The sequence below is a fragment of the Channa argus genome, chromosome 8 (assembly GCF_033026475.1).
Source record: "Channa argus isolate prfri chromosome 8, Channa argus male v1.0, whole genome shotgun sequence".
NCBI lineage: Eukaryota > Metazoa > Chordata > Actinopteri > Anabantiformes > Channidae > Channa > Channa argus.
The window spans coordinates 20,621,978-20,642,868 of NC_090204.1; the positions used below are offsets into that span (position 1 = coordinate 20,621,978).

The window sequence follows — 20,891 nt, forward strand, 5'->3', positions numbered from 1 at the left end:
GTTGCTCGATGGAAGTCATTTTTGTGATCACCAGAAAAGCATGTAAACCATGGCCATCTACAAAATGTTCTGGAATCAGCCGTGTTAAGTTTGACAAGGACCAACAAATCCCAATGTTTGACAGATGAGATCCTAAAGATGTGTTCACAGCCACTATAGTATGACTCCTCTGTCTAGTTTTGAGTCTGACTAACACAACAGGTTAGGAGGCTAAATGCACCATGATAGCGCTGTGTCAGAAACACTGCATAGTGTGGCCTTCTTTGGTGCTTCAGGGGTCCAGCACGCTGTGATCTGCTTCATAATCAGCTGGAATGTACATAAACTCTGCTGTAAGCTGGTACTGACCATTAACAAGAGGTGTTTATTAGGGCAGATTATGTAAAACTGTGTGTGTGTGTGTGTTTGTGTGTGTGTTTGGCGGGGGTGGGGGAGGTCGAGTAAAAGGATCTCGACACTAAGGAGCTCAACACTAAAGCAAAGTCCAAATTCATGTTCCTTCATTTTCAAGAGATTTGTGTTGAAGTCAAAACAGCACAGTAGAAAATAGGGATTAACAATCTGTTTAGCAAGTCACCCGAACCACCAAACCACCAAACCACCAAACCACTACCTACAAAGCAGTGTCATTTATTACATGGCTCTGTTTATACTGTCTGTGGGGTGTAGTCTAGGGCAGCAGGGCGTTTCTGAACAGCTTCAAATTCACTAAAAGGAAAATCTCACAAACAATTGAGCCAACAGAATTATTTTTCATCAGAAGATGTGTTTAGGATGAGCCCACCGACATGGGAACCAAGCACTGCCTGAGAATTAGTGTATCAATAAATGTAAATACTGATTTGACACCACACCTTTTGAAATGCAGAAGCAGAAACACAGACAAAAGCAGAAACAAATATGGTTCCTTTGATAAAAACAGGAAGTAATTTCAATGGACATGTGATGATTCACATAACATTATTGCATTATCTAAACTCTAATTGTTTCCTAAAATATCACCTAATATACACGGATCAGCCACAACACTAATACTGCCTGGTGGTTTAAATTAATTGTTATAGAAATATTATAAACGAATGAGTTCACATCCTGTCAGTACATAAAGTGTTTAAAGTCAGCTCCACCTTTAGCAATGATGACCTTTACTAGCGACCTTTGACCCTGCTGCAGATAATCTACCCAGTCATTTTACTTGAGTAAAAGATTTGAGGTGATATTTATAGTGAAGAATTGTTTTGGTCAATACTTGTACTTTTATTTGAGTACTGAATTTGTGTACTTCTATCACCTGTGCACAGTGTATCGCATTTTGCTGCACATGGAGCAGCAAAATGCCATTTGCATTGTGCAATGCATCTGTCATTTCAAATTATATAAATAGACTTCAACTGATAATGATCTCGACAAAAAGACAAACAGAACTAAAGAAGTGCGTCCTTGATATGTCATGTGTATTTTTGTTTTACAATTCTTTGTTTTAGATTAAAGCAACTAAAACGCACACTAGTTTAGCTTGTACCTTGAGCCAAAGGGGCTATGGTGCAACATACTGCATAAACTCCAGCTCTGCCAAAAATATGAAATATGGTCAGACCGATGTCGTGCTGCTAGTACATTTCATACACAGAGATACATACAGTACATAATGCTACATGATTTCTTGTGCTCTACATTACATTGTTAGGAATTAGCCTTCAGAAAGCTTTGTGATCAGTTTGTCTGATTATTACATCCATAAAGGAGATGAGAGGAAAATATGCATGTCTAGTACCCCTGAGCACATCCATCAGCTCTGGGGTCTGAACCTGCCCACAGTACCCTGGTTGAATGATCATCTTGATTGACAGATGGGTTCCACCATTCCCCCACTGTGATGATCTGTCCCCGTCCAAACTGAGACCTTGCGTGGCCTGTGTTTGAATGAAAATATACATTTTGTTTAATGCACTGAGCCCATTAAACTGTCCCTTCTCATATCTGTTACTATTGCGTTCTAACCGGGTCACGGGATGAAGGTCAAATTGACCAGGAGCTAAATGTTGCACAACGATATTAATGCATTATTATCGCACACACCCTTTTATATTGTGTGTGTGGTTGTGTGTGTGTGTGGGTTACTAGGCTAGATTTGACTTGTGAACTATTTTGCTACACACAGAGGGAAAGAAAACAAGGAGTTGGACTTTCACAATAAACAAAAGCAAAATCTTCATAAAAGACAAACTGCAACTTAACCAAGTAGATGCCAGGGTGGAGAAGAGGCACTGATAACCTCATCCTGTTTGCAACAGGAAGCAAGCTTTACAGGAACTGCTGGAACTGTTGGCTATCAATGATATGAGGCTACTCTTGACCATCAGCCCATTTATGGCCATGACTATAAAATAATAAAACAATTCAAGTAGCACATTCACTTATGAGTAGGCTGCATGCAACATCCAGATTTGAGAAAGTGTTTTAGTGAAAATAAATGTAAACCTGGACTTGAGGGTTTCTGAACAGAAACAAAGAAGCCAGTTTCAGTGGCCTCGGTTCAGTTGCGCAACTGAGAAAAACATTTGTCACTTTTTGTGACAAATTTGTCACGAGTTTTTTATTTGAATTTTATAAATAATTCACTGATGGAGTGATGATTCACATGATTCACAGTCAATATTAATTGTGTAAATATTGTACCTGTGATTGGCCAGTTGATTTTGTGGCCCCGTCTTGTCAGCTCCTCAGCGACCTGCTGGTCAATCCCTTCCTCTAGATTAACCCACCACTCTTCAGCTAGAAAGACACAGACCAACAAAATTATAGCCTTTACCTTACTACAAAATTATAATGTTTTATTTCAAAGCAGACAAAAGCTGAATTAATCTGACCACCATGTTAACATATAATGAAGTCATTCTATCACTAATTCTTTTATTACTAAAAATGTAATTAATAATTGAATTTCCTGTAGGTGTCAAGCAATTGTATGCTTTAGCTACAAATGTCAAATGCCAAGCTGCTTAACATGACTGTATTTTGTTGTGGGAAAATACAGTTAATTAATTTGTAATATGATTCATCTTAGTACTCATGCAAAGCTAAAGTAATGAATACTGTACATCATATCATGTATACAATGTATAGTATGAGTGACCTATCTAATCAGTGTGGCTCACAAGAGGAAGTATACCACCTTAGACTATTTTGACTAAACACACATAATCTTTGATCAAGACACGGTGTCCAACGGCAGGTAACTATTGCTGTGTGCTGTGGGGAGGGATGAGGGCCTACTTTTTTGGTCATATTGAACGTAGACTCTTGGTGCATCTAGAGCTTGTTGAGGATTCATTCCAAACTCCAACATGTTCAACAAGACCTGAACACAAGAGCAATGTCAGTTATTAAATAATGACACATGTAACGCTGACCTAGAACCACTAAGTCATGTAGGGAACTTATTTATGACTGAAAACCAGTGCAATCAGTTGTGGTATTTCTCATATGTTTGATCTAATATTATAACAAAAACAGCTTCAAAATTGTTACACAAGTGGATGTTAAGCAACAAAGGAGGTAAATAAAATTATTATTCATTGAGTATTCGCACATATTATTACTCATCTTAAAGTTAAATTTAAAGATAAAACAGTTTTTTTTCATGCCTACTTGGACGTGTCCTTGTGGTTGCATAAAACCCCCCATCACCCCGAGTGCAGCAAGAAGCTGCGGTTTTTGTGATTTGGCTGCAGAGTCGGTGAGGAGTGCAGGCATTATGGTGTGATATGGTCGTTTCCCTCCAGAAACACAGTTCAAATGGTTACGGTGCAAAGAAAAGTTGGCGCCACGATTCTAGGAGAAAGGAAAGAGAGTTTTTATTCATATTTTACAATGACCTGTGACCTTTTAATTTAAATTTCTTTTTTTGAGAAGCAGTTTGGAAATGACACTTTTGTTGTATATGTTCTTTGAAAATAAAGCTCATTACATGTTGCCATTAGTACCGTAACATATTTATAGGTCTGGTTTATCATTACCTAAAACTCCAGGCTAGCATCACACTCATAAACACACAAAAACACCGTTCATTCTTGCTTGTGTGAGGCACGGCAAACATCAGCACGCAAAACAGCATAATAAAATAGGAAAATGTGCCACATCTTTATCCATGTCAGGCATTATACGTATGTTGAGTGCAAAATGGTTCACACTCAAACTGCCATCAAGTAAGATTGGTATGATAGCCAAATGGTTAAGGCACATACCACATAACTGCAGGTGTCCTCAGTTCAAATCTGAAAGAGAAAACCCATTTCTCTATCCTGTTTACTTTGTAATCTCAAATTTGGTCTTTCCAATTATGGAGACATGCTAACACTAAAGCTAAATGACTATTGTACTTCAGCATCATACTAGACTGAAGTCTATTCATCTGTGAATACATTGAGCAGGTTTTATTTACAGTATTTTAACTTTGTTCATAGACACAGATCAGTCATAACATTAAATGGGAATGTAAATAAATGGTTAAACGATACTATTCACAACCTTGTATTTTGGTGTCCTGACAGCTACAGTAAGATGTTACCACCTACTATGTAGTGACAAGACAACTTTTGAGTTTTACGAACAAATTGCAACTTCACATGCGCACACACACTCTCTCTCTCTCTTATTTTCCCCCACCTGTAGGGGAAATCCACAGTCTTTAGGAACCAGTCCACTCCCAAAGCCCATGTAGTTGCTGTTGACAAATGAACAGGCATTGCCCTGGCTGTCAATCACACAGAAATACACGGTGTCACTTCCGGTCATCTGACCAGGCTTCACTCCCTCCATGGCCCTAGAGATCCACACAGAAAAAAAAAAAAACAATGCAGACAAAAATAATACCGTCCATCTGCTTTTTTTTTTTTATAGCGCTCGTCGTGTTGTGGGGGTGCTGAAACCTCTCCTAGCTGTCACTGGGTGAAAGGTTGGGCACACCCTGGACAAGTCACCTGTCTATCAAAACGGTGACTTACATGTGTTTGAACTGTAGGACTGAACTGAAATGAATAGAGGACAGATGATGAGGACTGAGGATGCTAAGTATAATCTATCACTAACAAATATACCCCATCAGTGAATGAAAAATATGGCAGAAAGAAGCTCCACAACTATTTACTTAGTGTTTATCTTAATGAGAAACATTAACAGAAACAGGTTCCTATTAAAATGTAATGATTGCTCGGTTCAATCGTTGAAGTTAAGTTTTATAATATAATTTAGTGTGTAAATGGTAAAGACATTAGTAAAGACATTTTTCTGACATTGTGTTGATGGTTGATGTGAGGGTAGAGGGCTAGGGCATTCATCATATCCAAAACACATTCTTTGTATGTTAGGAGATCATTACGTTGTTTTCTTCTTTTATATTCTGTTTGCCGATTTGTCTAACACGTAATAAAGTCCTAAAGTTCAAAGTCTATGATACTAACCAGCAAATGTACATTGGTGCCAAAAAATACACAGCCAGAGCAGTAGAGAAGGAAGGAGGCATGAAGGTACTGACAGTGTTGACAAGTCAGGGGGGATAAAAGTCTAACACTGCTATCTAAAGTCAACAAGGCATGACTGGTACACACTGGTACTAACAGACCCACACACACACACACACACACACACACCTATCCACACTGATGCGTTGCGCTCGCTGGTGGCTGTAGTTCTTGTCCAGTAAGGTTTCCAATGGAAGGGTCACATGGTTAGGATCCCCCAGGTAACGCAGAGAATCTGTTAGTGTCAGACGCACAGCCTCCACCAAAACATGGATGTAGTCCGAGCTGTTATGACCAAAAGCTATGCAAAAAACACAATACATGTTAAGAAAATAAAAAAACAGTACATTTCTATTTCCCCTACTTATGTCAGGGCATAAAAAGAAGAAACAGAGAGAGAGAGAAGAGACAACAACAATATCAGACATGTATAGGATGTCAACACATATAATAAACTAAGTAAATGTACATTTTTATTATAATAGGAAAGTGACAAAACTATAAAGATTTTGTCCAATCATAAGTTCTTCTTTATACAGTATGTGTCTCTTTTTTGTCTGTTCATGCACCGTATATTTATTCTTACATTTATTCCTAATGCACCTTAATACCCTTAGTGCCCGGATAAGCTTGGCATCAGTCAAACTATATTAAATGCTTTTTCTTCAATGTCTTGATTTAAACTAATTTGTTCACCAATCATATTGTTTATGTTTCATCATTACTGACTATTCTGTGCAGTAATATCTCTGCAAAGCTCAGCTCCATCTACTGTTTCAGTGGATGGATTCAATGGATTTTTAATGTGGTCACATGTGGATCAGTGACATACACAAAATGTATCACACACCTAATTTATGCCTATGACCGGAGAGTGAATCATACTGTATATCAATGGAGGCAGTGACTGGGCCCTTGGGTGGTGCCTGAGCCTCAATTCCACAAATTTTATTTGAGCAAGAAAGCAGCTTTAATAGAGCCATTATGGAAAAGTTTGGTAAAATTTGGAACAATGATACATTGAGCAGGTCAATTGTGTATTGTGGTCTTCAGCCAGTTCAAAAGATTATTTTCTTATTCTTGGTAGTGTACTGTATATAGCCATGCAGCCTTTTAGTTTTAAGTGCCAAGGAATGTGGGTTGTGCTGTTTTATTTTCTGAGGTAAATTTGGTGGAAATACCTCATTAATTTCAATGGAGTAAAACTAAGCTTATCCAAAGTTCATCCCTAGACTCAATGGCACATTGTTTCAGAGTGGTTACCTTTAAGAGAGAAGTTCTCCAGGATGTTGAGCAGCAACAAAGCAGCCAGTCCCTGACTGTTGGGAGGAGGCTCCCAAAGACGCACACTCTAAACACACATCAAAGTCATTCAGGCTACTGAGCAAATCACTAAAATGCAGATACAATAAGTGTCTGTGGTCGCTTACCTCACCTTGTATTCTGTGCTTATGGGGGTAATGACCTCACTGGCATGGCTGCTGAGGTCATCTAGAGTCATGACTCCACCGTGCTGGTTGATGACATCAACGATGGCTTGAGCAACTCTGCCCTGGTAGAAAGCCACTTTACCGTGTTGACCAAGCTCCTGTAATAACATGTCCACCAATTAATCACCTATTCAATCAATTAACCTAACTGATAGTTTGTCTCTTTGCATCCTGTCTGCCAACCATGTCTGAAAGCATAGGAGAAAACATTTTTTGGTTAGCAAAAAAAAAAAGATAATTGGCATTTTGTAATGACACACGTCAAGAGTTCTAAAGTTACGTGTGTGAAGTGTCTAGTAAATGTTATCAAAAGAATAGAAGGGTGTGTGAGAGTGCAATATGGAAACACAAGGAGACACAGTCATCGCTGAAGAATGACCGTTATAATGTCATGGAATCAATGAGGCTGAGGTCACAGTCATTGTTTGTACTGTGGGGGGGGGGGGGGGGGGGGGCATACTTGGCAGATTTCCTGCATTGCTGCATTACTAAAGACTTAGTTTTTAATGAAGTAATCAGTGAGTAATGAATCATCCATCAGGGAGACAAACACACATACATGCAGTGAGGTCGGCCATAGTTCAATCTAAGTCTCTCTCACCGGAAACTAAAGAGTGAGCATAGCATAACATTGTCTATACACACACGGACACTCTCACACACACTTGCACAGTATTATGAAACATGCACTTCAAGAACAGGACATCTAAATTATGTTTCTAACAATTAACCAACTTAAGTAACACTTTTCAATGTCATCTGTCCATTTTTTCATGTTGGGTATATAAATTATATTATTTAAGGTCACTACTACATCCAGCTTCATTACAATATTGCTGAAGCACTGTATAGAAAAACTAATGTAATAATGTGGTAAATCTCTATTTACAGCTATATGAAAACTGCCCTGACTGACTATTTATCAGGCTTATAGTTGAGGATTTGGGACGTTTGAGTTTTCATTATTGTGTCTCTTTATCATTGGAATAGGTTGTAATTGGCTGGATAACTATAAATTAAATGTTGAATAGTTAAGTATTCAGTAGTGAAATTCCTCAGACTGACCTCATTTGGCTTTTGATGCATAATGTACCAAGTAGGGTTATATTAAGGTTATATTCTGCTGCATTTAATCTTGAAGTGGATGTAACCCTTTTCAGTGGTGTCTAATCCTGCTTTTGCTCCATTCCCTCCACCCCTCCATCTCTATTAGCCCTATTTATTGGTCTTCCTATTGTTCCTTCCCTGTATTGTTCTTTTTTCATATTAACTCCAACACATTAATAGGGTCAAAGGTTTTTACTCAGTATTTCCCTGCTGTCACCCAAGGTCCTCCCATATAGGAGTCTAAGTCAAGTTAACAAAAAAAGCTAACAGCCTCTACATGGATGTAATGGTTTCTCTTGGGTTCTGCATTGTTCTTTTTCCTATTGGCCAAGATAAAATTAGTTCCGAAAAAATAGTCCAGAACCCTTTGCGCGACCTGTCAACATGTGTTTTTGTGTTTTTTAGGATTTACCCTTAGGGTCTGTGCCAGGGCGGGGTTTCTAAATACTTGTCCACATTTGGGAGCATGATTCTCAATCAGCAGGTCTCCACCTAGTTCCTTTCCAGCATCTCTCAGAGCAGCCACACACTTCGCCCACTGGTAAGCAGTTACCTCAGCAACAGGAAACCCCACCTCTGCAAGCTCCACTGCCCTGCTCAGCACCTCCTTTAAGGACACCTGGGGAAGAAAGAGAGAAGCCCTTATTACCTCACAGGAAACCTCAGTGAGGAAGAAGTGTGAGCCATTGTTTTGAGAAGAAATATCTGAAGACTAAAACTAGTGTGTAATTTCCTGTCAAGGCTTTCGAGTAAGATAAAAATCTGTTCAAGGATTTTTTCCAATCAGTGCAAGTGAGAGGACGCAGTATTTCTGAGCAGACAGACGCGTTTTGATAGTAAAAAAGTATTTTTGCTAATTTTTCTCTCTATTTTGTCAAACAGCGGTGGCTAAATGTGAAACTAAAGGCAAGCTTGTTTGTTGATTAAGTAAATTTAGTGCCATTTAACAGAATATCTACTATCGAAATCCGACTGCAGCTGCGTTGTAATTATAATATGATCTACATTTAGTTTTACAATCTAAAGCATAGGTATTAAATCAAACTTCTAAAAATCGAACAGTTAAAGCTCACAGACACTAAAGAATGGATGCCCTATATCACACTGATCCCTTCTATGGAGAATGTGAAGTTAACACTATGTCGTGTTGAAGTTTTGTTGTAGTGAACCAGGTTGTGAGAATTCCTGGCCTGTTAACAGTTAAACATTGTGTGACATAACTTTACAATTGTTATAGTGGCGTTCGTCTATTCTTTATTGTAGGTGACACAAGTACTCTTTTATGGCCTGACACATAGCCAAAACACCATGAGTTAGCAATAACATGAATCAGAATATTTAGTGTATTTTTCTTACTCAACCTAAAAGTAAGCTTGTCCAAGGGGACAGACAGAACATAAACTTATCTGACATGACTCTCTGTTTTCCACATGCACAATCTCAACAGCATCATTCTACTAAAATTGAAAAGAGAAAGTGTAAAGTGGGAGAAAAAGATTTCTGCTATCACATGACCAGACCACTGTTTAGGTTTTCATGTCATGTGAATGACCCCTGAGTGTTGCAAAAAAAGCACTGGCATAATAACATAAAGAGTTTTTTGCAGAGAGATATACAAAGCCAAACCTTGTGACTCCCGAACAGCTGTACAGTATCACACCAGCACGCAGGGGCTCCAGGTACCGTAACATTCAAAACATCAAAAGGTAAAGGAGGGGCCTCAGCAGTGTAGCCAAGTCCTTCCATAAAATCCAGGGTCTGAGCGTTGGCCGAACGACCACTGAGGACACAGAGACGGGCTCAGCACATCATTCTGTGTTAAGAAGTCATAAGAAGTGAGACACGGATCGCTACCTGCCGTTAATTCCTGTGATTTTCCCCGTGATTCCATTGTAGAAGAGGCAGAATGCATCTCCACCGACACCAGTACTGCAGGGTTCTGTTACAGCCAGTGCTGCTGCTATGGCAACTGCTGCATCCGCTGCATTACCGCCAAGCCTCAGAACATCTGGACATAAACATCTTGATCGTGATCTTTGAGTGATGCACGTGACTGACTCGCTAGCTTTCATCACACAAATATATGCATTCATTAACTAACAAGCAGCATAAGAAAGTACTGTACACGATGATGTTCATACACAATGAACATTGAATGGAACCACTGGCTGGTTCTACATTTCTAACCTTTGTGCAACGTTTTTCAAGCAGAACTGACTAAATGTTCTTGTATTGAAAACCATACTAACTCTACTTTATTGTTGGTGCATTGAACATCTTTTTGTTGGACAAGACTTTCGAAAACGTTGCAGCGTTAACGTGTTAAAGTGTTTTACTTTTATGAAGTGCACTATAGTGAGGTTCAGTAACTTTGCTTCTCGGCTCGGAGTGCTTCCAAAACTCTGTCTTTTTGTAACGTTCAGTGTTTATCTCTTCCACGTTTCCGTGGTTTTCCTCGCAGTACGTTAGCTGTTAGCTCTCACTAACTGACCGTTAACTGCCGCACCTCCTCAGTATATCTGAGGACCGCTGCCGTGCGTCCAGGATCTCCATGGCAACAGTGTACACTCACCCAGTCCTATGGTTGAAGCTAGTGACTGACTAGACGCCACACAGCCGTGTAAACACACCACGGGAGACCGACGAGAAGAGAAAGTCGAGTCAGTATCCATCGTGCTTCAACTGCTAGTGGCTGTTGTCAACAGGGTTATATAACGTTATAACATTAAACCGTTTTGGACTTTCAACTTCTGATCGGTTACTCGGGTACCGATTGAGCAGGCCTTAACCAGGGCAGAGAATCGAGCTCCAGATTAAATCGATGAAAAGGATGCTTGGGTTTTAGCTGTTGGATAAAGTTCATAAGGCAACTTGGCTTAAAACAAGATGATGAAATAATTTCCTATATACGGCTGACGTGCATAAATAATTTTCACTCTTTTATGGTAACTATTGTGTTCTATAAGGGGCTTATTTTTGGCCTTGGAAACAGCAATTTAAAAAAAAAAATCTCACAGATGAGTCAATGGACTAGTTTTCTGGAGATTTCAGCCACGTGCTACATAGTATCTACACTATATTTTCAACTGATAAACAGAAAAGTGAAGTCATTCCAGTCCACATCTGCATTTATTTTATGTGAGGCTACTTATCAGTGTTTAGTTTTTTTAATAATTAAACCAGAAGCAATTCAAGAGGTGTTTTTATAAAATGACTTTTTTCTTCATCTGTTGTTCTTGATGGTTTTTGTGACATTGACGCTCTTACAGACATCCCCAATGGAAAACATCATCATCAATTGGGTGCCATAAAGACATACCAGTGATAAATTATTTGATTATGCAAATTAACAGAATATAACAGTGCTAAAAGGTGCATTGTTCGGCACTTTAGGGCCAAAGAGAAGAAACTATTCGACTTGATACTATTAGCAGCTCAACATAAGAGATCCTTGTGGAATTAATAGTTGATGATGATGTCTGAGCCTTTTTGTTGACACTTTTGTGAGTTTCTACACCATTTATAACTGAATACAGAGACATCATTCTTAATCTCTGACTAAGAGATTACATTTAATCATTGTAAAACATACCAATATTACAATTTTCACATTAAAGGCAGATTAACAATTTACTTTGCAATGTTTGTCTTTATTACTTCACAAAAGGCATCTAAAACTGCCTTCTAAAATCAATGATTATGTATCAGTAATTTGACTAATATAAATTCGATGACAGAGGATGCATAAGTCATAACTCTAAAACTGCTTAATTAACCCAATTAAATTGATTACCAGTGACACCTGTGATCAGGTTATCTTTAATTTGTCTGGGCATTCTTACACTTAAGTGTTCCACTTTTAGGTTCCTCACATTTGTCGGTTTATAATATAGCATTAAATGTTATAATAAATAATACTAGATACATCGAGCGTTGAAGTACAGATTGGACAATCCACGAAGAAGTCTGTCTTATTACTCACTACAGTCGTGCTAGGTGCAGCCCTGAGGGGCGTGTTGCATCGACCATATGTTTGTCACTTCCTCATCTGTCTCCATGAATGTCAAACACCTGGTAGAACATTAACCACTGTGTCTTCATTGGTGTGTCTGCACAACCCTACATTAGTGCTTCTACATGTGTTTGCATGCAGCCGCAAGCTTGTGCATGTGTGCCTGTGTGTGTGCGCGTGTGTTAGTGTGTTTGTGTGAAAGAGAGAGAGAGAGAGAGAGAGACAGAGAGAGAGACAGAGGGTGAGAGGTCCTCGAATATTACAGTGGGCTGCTGTAAAAGTGAACCAGTGGGAGCACAAGAGGAGACAGGCATAAGACTATATAACCTTAACTGTATCCTCAGAAACAGGACAGGTGAAGTTGCACTCAGTTGTTACTTTCTGGCATCTTGAATTTTAACATCTGACTAATTCGGAGAGGAAAAGACTGGACCAGATCCAGTCCAAACCTATGTTTTAGAACCTAAAAATTTGGGTCTTGTCAGTTGGAGACAAGTTAATTCATAGACCAGCCTGGGTGGAGTTTTGAACACCACAAGATACGATCAAAAGCCCTGAGTTTTTTGAGGTTAACACATCAGTGTCAAAATGTGTTCAGGCAGTTTTGCCAAGTGTATCGGAATCACTCTGATTCCTCTGTCAATTGTGTGTGTGCTCTGCAACATCTTGCTCTTCTTCCCCGGGGGAGAGAGCGTGGAAAGTGAACACATCACAGAGCAGGTCTGGTACTTTGGGGGCATTCTGGGATCTGGAGTGCTGGTAAGTATATTACAGTTACAGTACTGACTGCTTCATTCTATGAAATACTACTAGTTAACCAAAATTCAATTAAGGTTGCTTTTGACAATTTTTTCATTAATCTGTAAATAATCTGTCAGTCTGTTTGATAAAATGTCAAAAAATAGTCTAAAATGTCCTTTATGATATTCCAGAAGAATGTAGGTGTAACAACAAGAAAAAGTAAAACTCACTTTAAGAACTAATTATAGAATGTTTGTCATTTTTACCTGTAAAAAATAGAATTATTTACCTGATCAATCGATTAATTATTTTTGAACTAAAACAGATACAAACAGTTGTGAATCACTTCAATGTGTTAATTATGTGATGAGATCTTTTAAGGTACAGCTAACTCACATTCAAAATGTTAGAAAATATTTGAGAGGTTATTAATTAATTCAAAGCCACTATAGTATTTGTTTTTATAGCATCTTTCAAACACAAGGTGAAAGATGAAGTTTCAGGTTTAGGAGCGCTATAATAAAGTATGTTCAAAATTATACGGCTCAATTTCCTTTTTGTGTTTGTGTATGTGTGACCTTGGGGTGTGTTTTTTGTCAAAAGATGATCTTCCCAGCGCTGGTCTTCCTGGGTCTGAAGAATAATGACTGCTGTGGGTGCTGTGGCAATGAAAGCTGTGGGCGGAGATTTGCGGTGAGGAGAAGTTCCACTGTTTTCACCCTAATGAATTATTTAATTACAGCTACAGCTTTAAAAACTTTACACAGGAGTTTTAATTAAGAATGATTCCATACTGTGAGGTTTGATTTATGTCCCACATTATTCTCACATCTGTGACCGACACTGTAAACATCATCATTTTTGCATTTCATAAAAGTTTACAATGATACTTCTGTACAGTTTGACATCTTGCATGTGCCAACCAAGATCTTGCATTCGTGGTGATTTTGGCAAAGTGGCTTAAGTCAGCAGTGCAGGTCTCGTAATTTCCTACGACAATGCAGACATGAACATCACAGACATATATATATAGAAAATGCCCAGATTCATTAATGTACTGTAAACCATTAGGTCCAAGGGGGGTGAGAAAAGTGGTTGAGTTTGTTTCTTACCTGTTAATACAATCGAATCATTTTTTTTTTCTTATTGGCAACAAGCAGTAACTCTTCATAGATGCTGGTCTGTAAACTACTATCTGTACATTATGTATGCAGTACACATGTTAGTGATGCAATTATTGGCACAACACAGGCTTTCCTGACGTTCACCTTAGCTTTTCTAAATTACACATACCCATAAATTGTATGGAAATGTGTTTTTAAATAAGTTAAAATGAAATTTTAAATTAAAATGAAATTATTCCCTTAGTGAAACTACATTATTGAACGCATGGAACAGGACCACCTGTAATGCCTTCATGGACTTTAAGTGGTTAACCGTTAACAGATTCAACCGATCTGTTTCTTTTAAAAGTTAATTTTTTTACTTGATGACAATAATATCCATCCATTATTTGTCAGGGTTGCAGAGGGGGCTGGAGCCTATCCCACACTTGGATAGGTCTCCAGTCTTTCTCAGGGCCAACACAGAGAGACATACACAGACAGACAGCTATTCACACTCACAATCACATCTGAGGGCAATTTGGAGTCACCAACTAACCTACCATGCATGTCTTTGGACTGTGGGAGGAAACACAAGTACCTGGAGGAAACCCACAAAAGTCTAGAGAGAACATGGAAACTCCACAAAGAAAGGCCTCATCCAGCACATAGATTCAATCTAGAGACCCTCTAGCTGTGAGGCATCTCATAGTTCTTATAAGTGATTTAACAAAAACAATGAGATTCAGCAGTAATTACAGGACTACGTACGCAGACACACACTGATGAAATATTAATCAGTAGCGGAAACTCTTCTGATGGGAGTTTCATGTGACGTTACCACACAGAGCAGCGATTGTGCTGCTGTAGACACACACATTGATCAATACTTGAGGAATGTGTAAGTGTGTGAGGAAAGAATCAGCCAACAATAGTGTTTTAATTACACACACACACACGCGCACGCACACACACACACCATCTCAGCAGCTCTGTGTTGGCCGTGCTCTGTTTATGACCTTCTGCCTGGTCTCTGCACAAAGAGAGAATTATTTTTAATGTTGTTGTTGTTTAAGGAGTAAAAAGTGAGGTTGTTCAATGTATGAACTGTTCTTTCCTGCATTCTTCTCTCTCTGTAGATGCTGAGCTCCATACTGTTTGCAGCTGTGGGTGTTATCGGAGCTGGTTACTCAGTTATAGTTTCTGCTGTGGCCATCAACCACGGACCACAGTGTAAGGTTTCCAATGGAGACCCAATGAAGGGGTGGGATTATCCCTTCTCAGATGGGTGAGACACTCAAATCATAAAGTAAAACAGTTGGTATTTTAAATGTTTGTAACAATGGAGGGAAAATGGCAACATGGGCCTCTGGTCACAGATAAGGGAAGGGAAAAGCAACCCTCCATATAGAACCTGAAGCTGCCATGTAGAAGCTGCTTAAAACAGCTAGTAGTAATAGTAAGCAGAAATGGTAGGGAGTCTCTTTCTGTGAAAGAAACTCAACCAAGTACAATGTGTGTATACATAAAATATTTGACCATAACTATGTCAAAAATGAAAGTTTCAGCAGCTGGATTATGCAAAGATAGAAACATTTTTTCACACTTCACCTTTTATTTGACCTATGCAGGTGCTTTTGGCTTTAAATGTTTAGAATTTCCAGGGGGTCCAAGATATAACATTCACAAAAATTCTAGGAATATTACTTAAATTAATGCTTGAGGATTCTAATTGGAAATTAAATTTATATTAGTCCCCCTGTTTGACCTAAAATGTATCTTTAAAGCTTTAGTTGTTTTAACCATGTCTTTTCTATACATTGACATGGTGCATGTTCCGGAATAATTCTGATGTCACTCACATTGCCAGAAAGTGAAAATAAATGACACAGTTGTAACACTGGGATATAATAAAAGTACAGTATTTTACATTACTGCATGATAAGAAATACACATCGCAGAGAGAGTGAACGAAACCGGAAATCACTTTGCGCTCACTGTCAACAGTTTTCAAAAAGGGATTTTCCTTGCGAGAAGAATAATCATTCCAAGGAAAACTGCTCACAGTGAGGTTCTTATCCGGAATAGCAAGTGTTGTTTTTTTAAACAGATTATGTTGTTATCTGTCTCTGTTCTCTGTTTTTAAAATATAATTTATCAGGATTTTGAGCAACACAGACTTTCACCTCTATTGTGCTATGGTCACATTAGAAATCTCAGACACACAAGAATTAGGTAGGAAGTTACCCCATTTTTTTGCTTGGCTCGACATATAATCTACTGCGAATGCTTTATTATTATGTATTATCTACTTTAACATGACATCAACTATTACAACAGTTTCCAGGATTTTAATGCTACTATTTCATGTTACATCTACTTGAGGCAAAACAGTGAACCTTTTAATTCCTCTTATTTTCTTTTTTTTTAAATTCTTTACAAGTTTGTGGTAAATGTTTTGGCTGTTTTAGCAAAAGCGAAACTTTCAGCTATTTTAAAATAGTTCAGCTTCAATTCAGCTTTTGGCAAAAGCAAACATTTCAGTCCTTTCAGCAAAAACTGTTGAGCTTTTTTTCCGCTTTCTTTTTTGAAACACTTTCTCTAATGTAAATATGTTTCACTGGTTCTGCATCTCTTTCTCACCGTCTCTTTTCAGTAACTACCTCACCAACAAAACAGCCTGGTCAGTGTGCTTAGAGCCGGCCAACGTGGTGTCCTGGCATCTGTCTCTGTTCTCTGTGCTGCTGATCATGGGTTTAATCCAGGTGGCACTGTGTGCTGTGCAGGTGGTTAACGGCCTGCTGGGATGTCTGTGCGGAGACTGCTGCTCCTGCTGCGGAGGGGTCAGTATCATCCACTCATAGATTAGTTCACTCCATAAATGTCTGTTTATGACAGGGACATTATTGGCCAGAAATACTACTAATACTTTATCTTAATTACAATAATACTTTATTAGGTTAAGGGAAAGAAAAACAAGCAACATATGGGGAAATGTAAAGACATATTTACAGTAGTCTGTAGTCAGGACTTGGGTCACAAAAACTCACATATTTTGTTTATAAAGTGTACAGAGAGTTAAATCACATGAAAATGTTAATGTTTGTGTTTCAGAGTGATGGAGCTGTCTGAGCACGTCCTGCAGCTACTGTATGAGAGTCTGAAGGTGTTGGGGTTTTCCTGTATTTATTCCGGTTTCTGAAGATGGCACTGGTTTCTTGTTTTATCTAATATATTTTTCGAGCATTTTGAGCTCATGGATTACTGTGTTTGAATTATCTATCAACACTAGTAAAATGACAGAGCTCCAATTAAAAGGATTTACCATTTACTTTTTTGATTTAAACCAGTCATATCTACTCAAACGTAAACAAATATCTATCGCCGTGAATTTGTTGTATGAGTGCCCCCTGCTGCATTTTAGTTGTGCTGGTAGAGGTTGCTTTTCAATCAATGAAACCAGCTTTCCCAATGATATAATTTTTACTATGTTTTTAACTTTTATCACATGTTATGAGGGACTGTTGTATATGATGTATTAATAAAAGATACATTTCTGTAAGTCTGTGAATTACTAACCTGCTTTCAAGCTATTGTGTGGGTTTACAAAAGGTATTTTACTGACCTGTTCCCAGCAATCACACCATTTCTCAGCTTATAGTGCAGCATATATAAAGTATGCTCTTTACTGAAATACAAACACTTTGGGCCTAACCTGGAGCCACTTTTAGTGCCCTTTCACCCACTGATTTATTCTGTATTATAACAAGGTAAAACTTTATGAATTTATTACCTATAGGAGACAAGACAGGAGGATATTCCTCCATTTACATACTACTTATGCATTTTTACAATCTCAGTCACACACACACATTTACCCAAGGATGAATATCTTCAAATTCTATGTAGTAATTTGGGAAAATAAAGTAATATTGAAATAATTAAGTAATGCTTAAGTTTCTGACTTTTACTGCAGCAATTTATTTCATTGTTTGAATGTTTTCTGCAGCATTAAGAATTCAGTCAGTTAGGTTTTGTGATTTGATGAAGTCGAATGAACATGACCTGCAAATCGGCTTCTTTGTATTTTTCGTGGTATAGCTGCCACTCCTTTAATATTAGAAACTTCTGAGTCAGTGCAAAAAATGGTTCTGAGAATTTTGTCACCATTATAGGTAAATCAATCTTGCAGTAATCAATTTAGTGTGTTTATATATTATCAACATTATCTAAATATTAACAGATGTATAAGGGGGTGTGGCGATCTCAATAAATACATAAATAAAATAATAATTTGTATTGTTGTTGTTTTATAAAAAGTTGAGAGAGTTGTGTAACTTTTTTATTCCCTGAAGAATGTCAAAATGTCATTTGTAACACTTATCCAAACCTGGCCTCACCTAATAAGATCATCTGACCATGGCACTATATTATATGATGTTGTGAATAACATTGTATGAGGGCGATGGTGCTGCAGCACGTCAGGCACAACACCTGTAAATTGTTGAAGCATTGCCATTAATCGTGTAGATAAGGAGTGAAAAAGATTGAGTGTTTTAATCAATAGAACCGTTGTCTTCCTCGTGTCTGGTCATATTTAAGAAAATGTCAGATGCGATACCTAATGAGTTTTCCCCCTAAAATTAAAGAAACCAACGCGTACTGAACGATCCACTCTTTTATCAGTCTTTATAATCGATCACAGAGCACCTGCCATGATTTCAGTAAAACTAGAACACGTACAGAATTGCGCACCGCTAAAAATAAATATGAACTCTCTATGAACTTTACTTTATCTGTAATGTCATTAATAGCTACTTATATCGATCCAGCTTGTTTCTACATGGATTCAATTAATTATAGTGGAACTGAAGTTGCGGAGAGCAGGAGTTCTCTTTGCTTACACGGAAAAAATAAACCTGCGTACCAGCGTGTTACAGAAGTCAGCTACCTACTGACCCTGTGGCTCAATAACATTGTCTGAATAATGATTGTTTCACGCTGAAACAAAGGTACTTGTGTGTCTGTTATTTAAGAATACCGCTAGTGTCGATACACGCTCCCGTTCTTTCATGTTAGCCTCTAACCTAGAGACGTTGTTGTGTCTCTTCAGTCTTTTACCAACGTTAAACCCTGTTAGCTGTTACTGCTAATTCCGTCAGTAAGCTGAGAGATGAACAGCTGAAGATGAAACCTGCAGACAGACTGTGATTTGTTCATGGAGTGAAAAAGAAGGACCTCCGCAGGGGGCTTGTTAGTAAAGTTTACTGTTCCAAAGGCTCAAAGTCGTTTTAATCACCGCGTGTCTATGCGTTTGATTCTTTTTGACAGATTTGTACAATTTTAAAAACAACTCATTTCAGTTTTGTCGTCATATATTTAATTTTTACTTTTCTTTCAAAGCCAATCAACTGGTGTCAGCTTCTCAAATGTTTTTTGTTTTCAGGGATGGTAAACTGAATATGTTTGGGCTTTTACCTGTTGTTCATTAAAATGAAAATGCTACATTGGTCTTTGAGAAACCATTATTGACATTTTTCTTTTTTGTAATATTTTGTTGCTCTTTGTTGATTTTTCAGATGCTCTCTGTTATATTTAGAAGAAGCACCTTTGCGGCCCAGAAGGTAACAAACTCTAGTGATGCTGCAGCCTTTGAGTCACTTTTGGCAAATTCCCACTAATAAACCATTTTTAAAGTAAACTTTATTTAAAATTTTGTAACTCTTTTTCAACAGGCATTGCATAGGACAAGCCCTTTACAAAGCTGCTGGACATCAGCTTTGACTGGAGCTTCTGATGGTCGATCTGGGTTTATGCAAACCTGCTGGTCTGCATGTACAGAAAGGGCCCCTGGACTTTTAAAGCCTCACGTTGTCCTCAGGACTGAGCCCTTTCTGAGCACTCAAATCTGTGTGGCTCCATGTCTAGTGAGGAGCCAACATTTCCACTCCTCTGCTGAGCGGCTGAAGAAGCGACCACAGCATGAACCTCCTCCCAGGGAGCTGGATCTGCTGCGCTATGACATGAATGACTTGTGGAAAGGTCCTAAACCCGCCTTGTACCTGGGTTTTGCAGGATTGATCCCATTTGTTACCCCTACTCTGGTCATGGCTGCGACTGAGTGCTACTTCCCAGAGTTGGCCTTTGCACAGTTAGCCTATGGAGCCTCCATTTTGTCCTTTCTGGGTGGGGCTCGCTGGGGATTTGCTCTTCCTGAGAGCAGCCCAGCCAAACCTGACTTGATAAACCTGTCCAACAGTGTGGTCCCACCGCTGCTAGCCTGGGTGGCCATGCTGATGAGCAACAGCATTGTTCCTGCAACCACCATGGTTATTATGGGACTTGGGATCTCACTGCACTATGACCTGTCTCTGCTGCCTACTTACCCCAGCTGGTTCAAAGCTCTACGCGCCGTCCTGACTATGGTAGCATTTTTTTCTCTACTTGGTACACTCTTAATCAATAACATATACCCGGAAAAGAATTTTTTTTCAGACTGAAAAACTGCCAAGCCGTGGAAGAGATTCTTGTGTTCCACCACATTTTGGTCCAGTGATCCAACAAGCTTTCTGCCCATTTTTCAGTCTTTGTGAGGAGGTGTATGTTTTATATATCATGGCACAAACTAATTTCGGTATAATCAAAATTAAATAAAGACTAAAATGTGTTCAAACATCCAACATAAATGCGTTGATCTGATATTCCGATATATCTCTATAAAGACATTTTTTTCTTAGCTTGCCTAAATTTTATATCCATATCAAGCTATTATGTCAGAAAAATGTATTTAGTTTTTGAACATTTTTTTTGTAGTACCACTAAGTTTTATCAGAGTCAAAGACAAATGGACTAATAATATTAACTTTAAGTTTGTACTTCATGAAAATACAATAAATGAACTAAATTATTTTTATTT

The 20,891-nt window shown here is 38.4% G+C and overlaps 3 protein-coding genes across 3 annotated transcripts; 2 read left to right on the forward strand and 1 right to left on the reverse strand.

The window, feature by feature from the left end:
• Positions 1–385: 385 nt before the first annotated feature.
• Positions 386–10,880, reverse strand: LOC137131584 (glutathione hydrolase-like YwrD proenzyme). The gene is made up of 12 exons (XM_067513040.1): positions 10,692–10,880; positions 9,974–10,127; positions 9,746–9,899; positions 8,532–8,738; positions 6,958–7,110; positions 6,786–6,873; positions 5,652–5,823; positions 4,669–4,825; positions 3,652–3,834; positions 3,277–3,361; positions 2,680–2,775; positions 386–1,913 (listed from the first exon to the last, which is right to left on the reverse strand). Exons 1-12 carry the CDS (start codon positions 10,789–10,791, stop codon positions 1,768–1,770), a joined length of 1,695 nt encoding a protein of 564 aa, XP_067369141.1. The 5' UTR covers positions 10,792–10,880; the 3' UTR covers positions 386–1,767.
• Positions 10,881–12,336: 1,456 nt separating this feature from the next.
• Positions 12,337–17,537, forward strand: tm4sf4 (transmembrane 4 L six family member 4). Its single transcript, XM_067514398.1, has 5 exons — positions 12,337–12,890; positions 13,476–13,565; positions 15,115–15,263; positions 16,632–16,818; positions 17,090–17,537. The coding sequence occupies exons 1-5, from the start codon at positions 12,720–12,722 to the stop codon at positions 17,105–17,107; spliced, it is 615 nt and encodes a 204-aa protein (XP_067370499.1). The 5' UTR covers positions 12,337–12,719; the 3' UTR covers positions 17,108–17,537.
• Positions 17,538–18,848: 1,311 nt separating this feature from the next.
• Positions 18,849–20,883, forward strand: LOC137131274 (transmembrane protein 69-like). The gene is made up of 3 exons (XM_067512313.1): positions 18,849–18,987; positions 19,555–19,599; positions 19,711–20,883. Exons 2-3 carry the CDS (start codon positions 19,555–19,557, stop codon positions 20,473–20,475), a joined length of 810 nt encoding a protein of 269 aa, XP_067368414.1. The 5' UTR covers positions 18,849–18,987; the 3' UTR covers positions 20,476–20,883.
• The last annotated feature ends 8 nt before the right edge of the window (positions 20,884–20,891 follow it).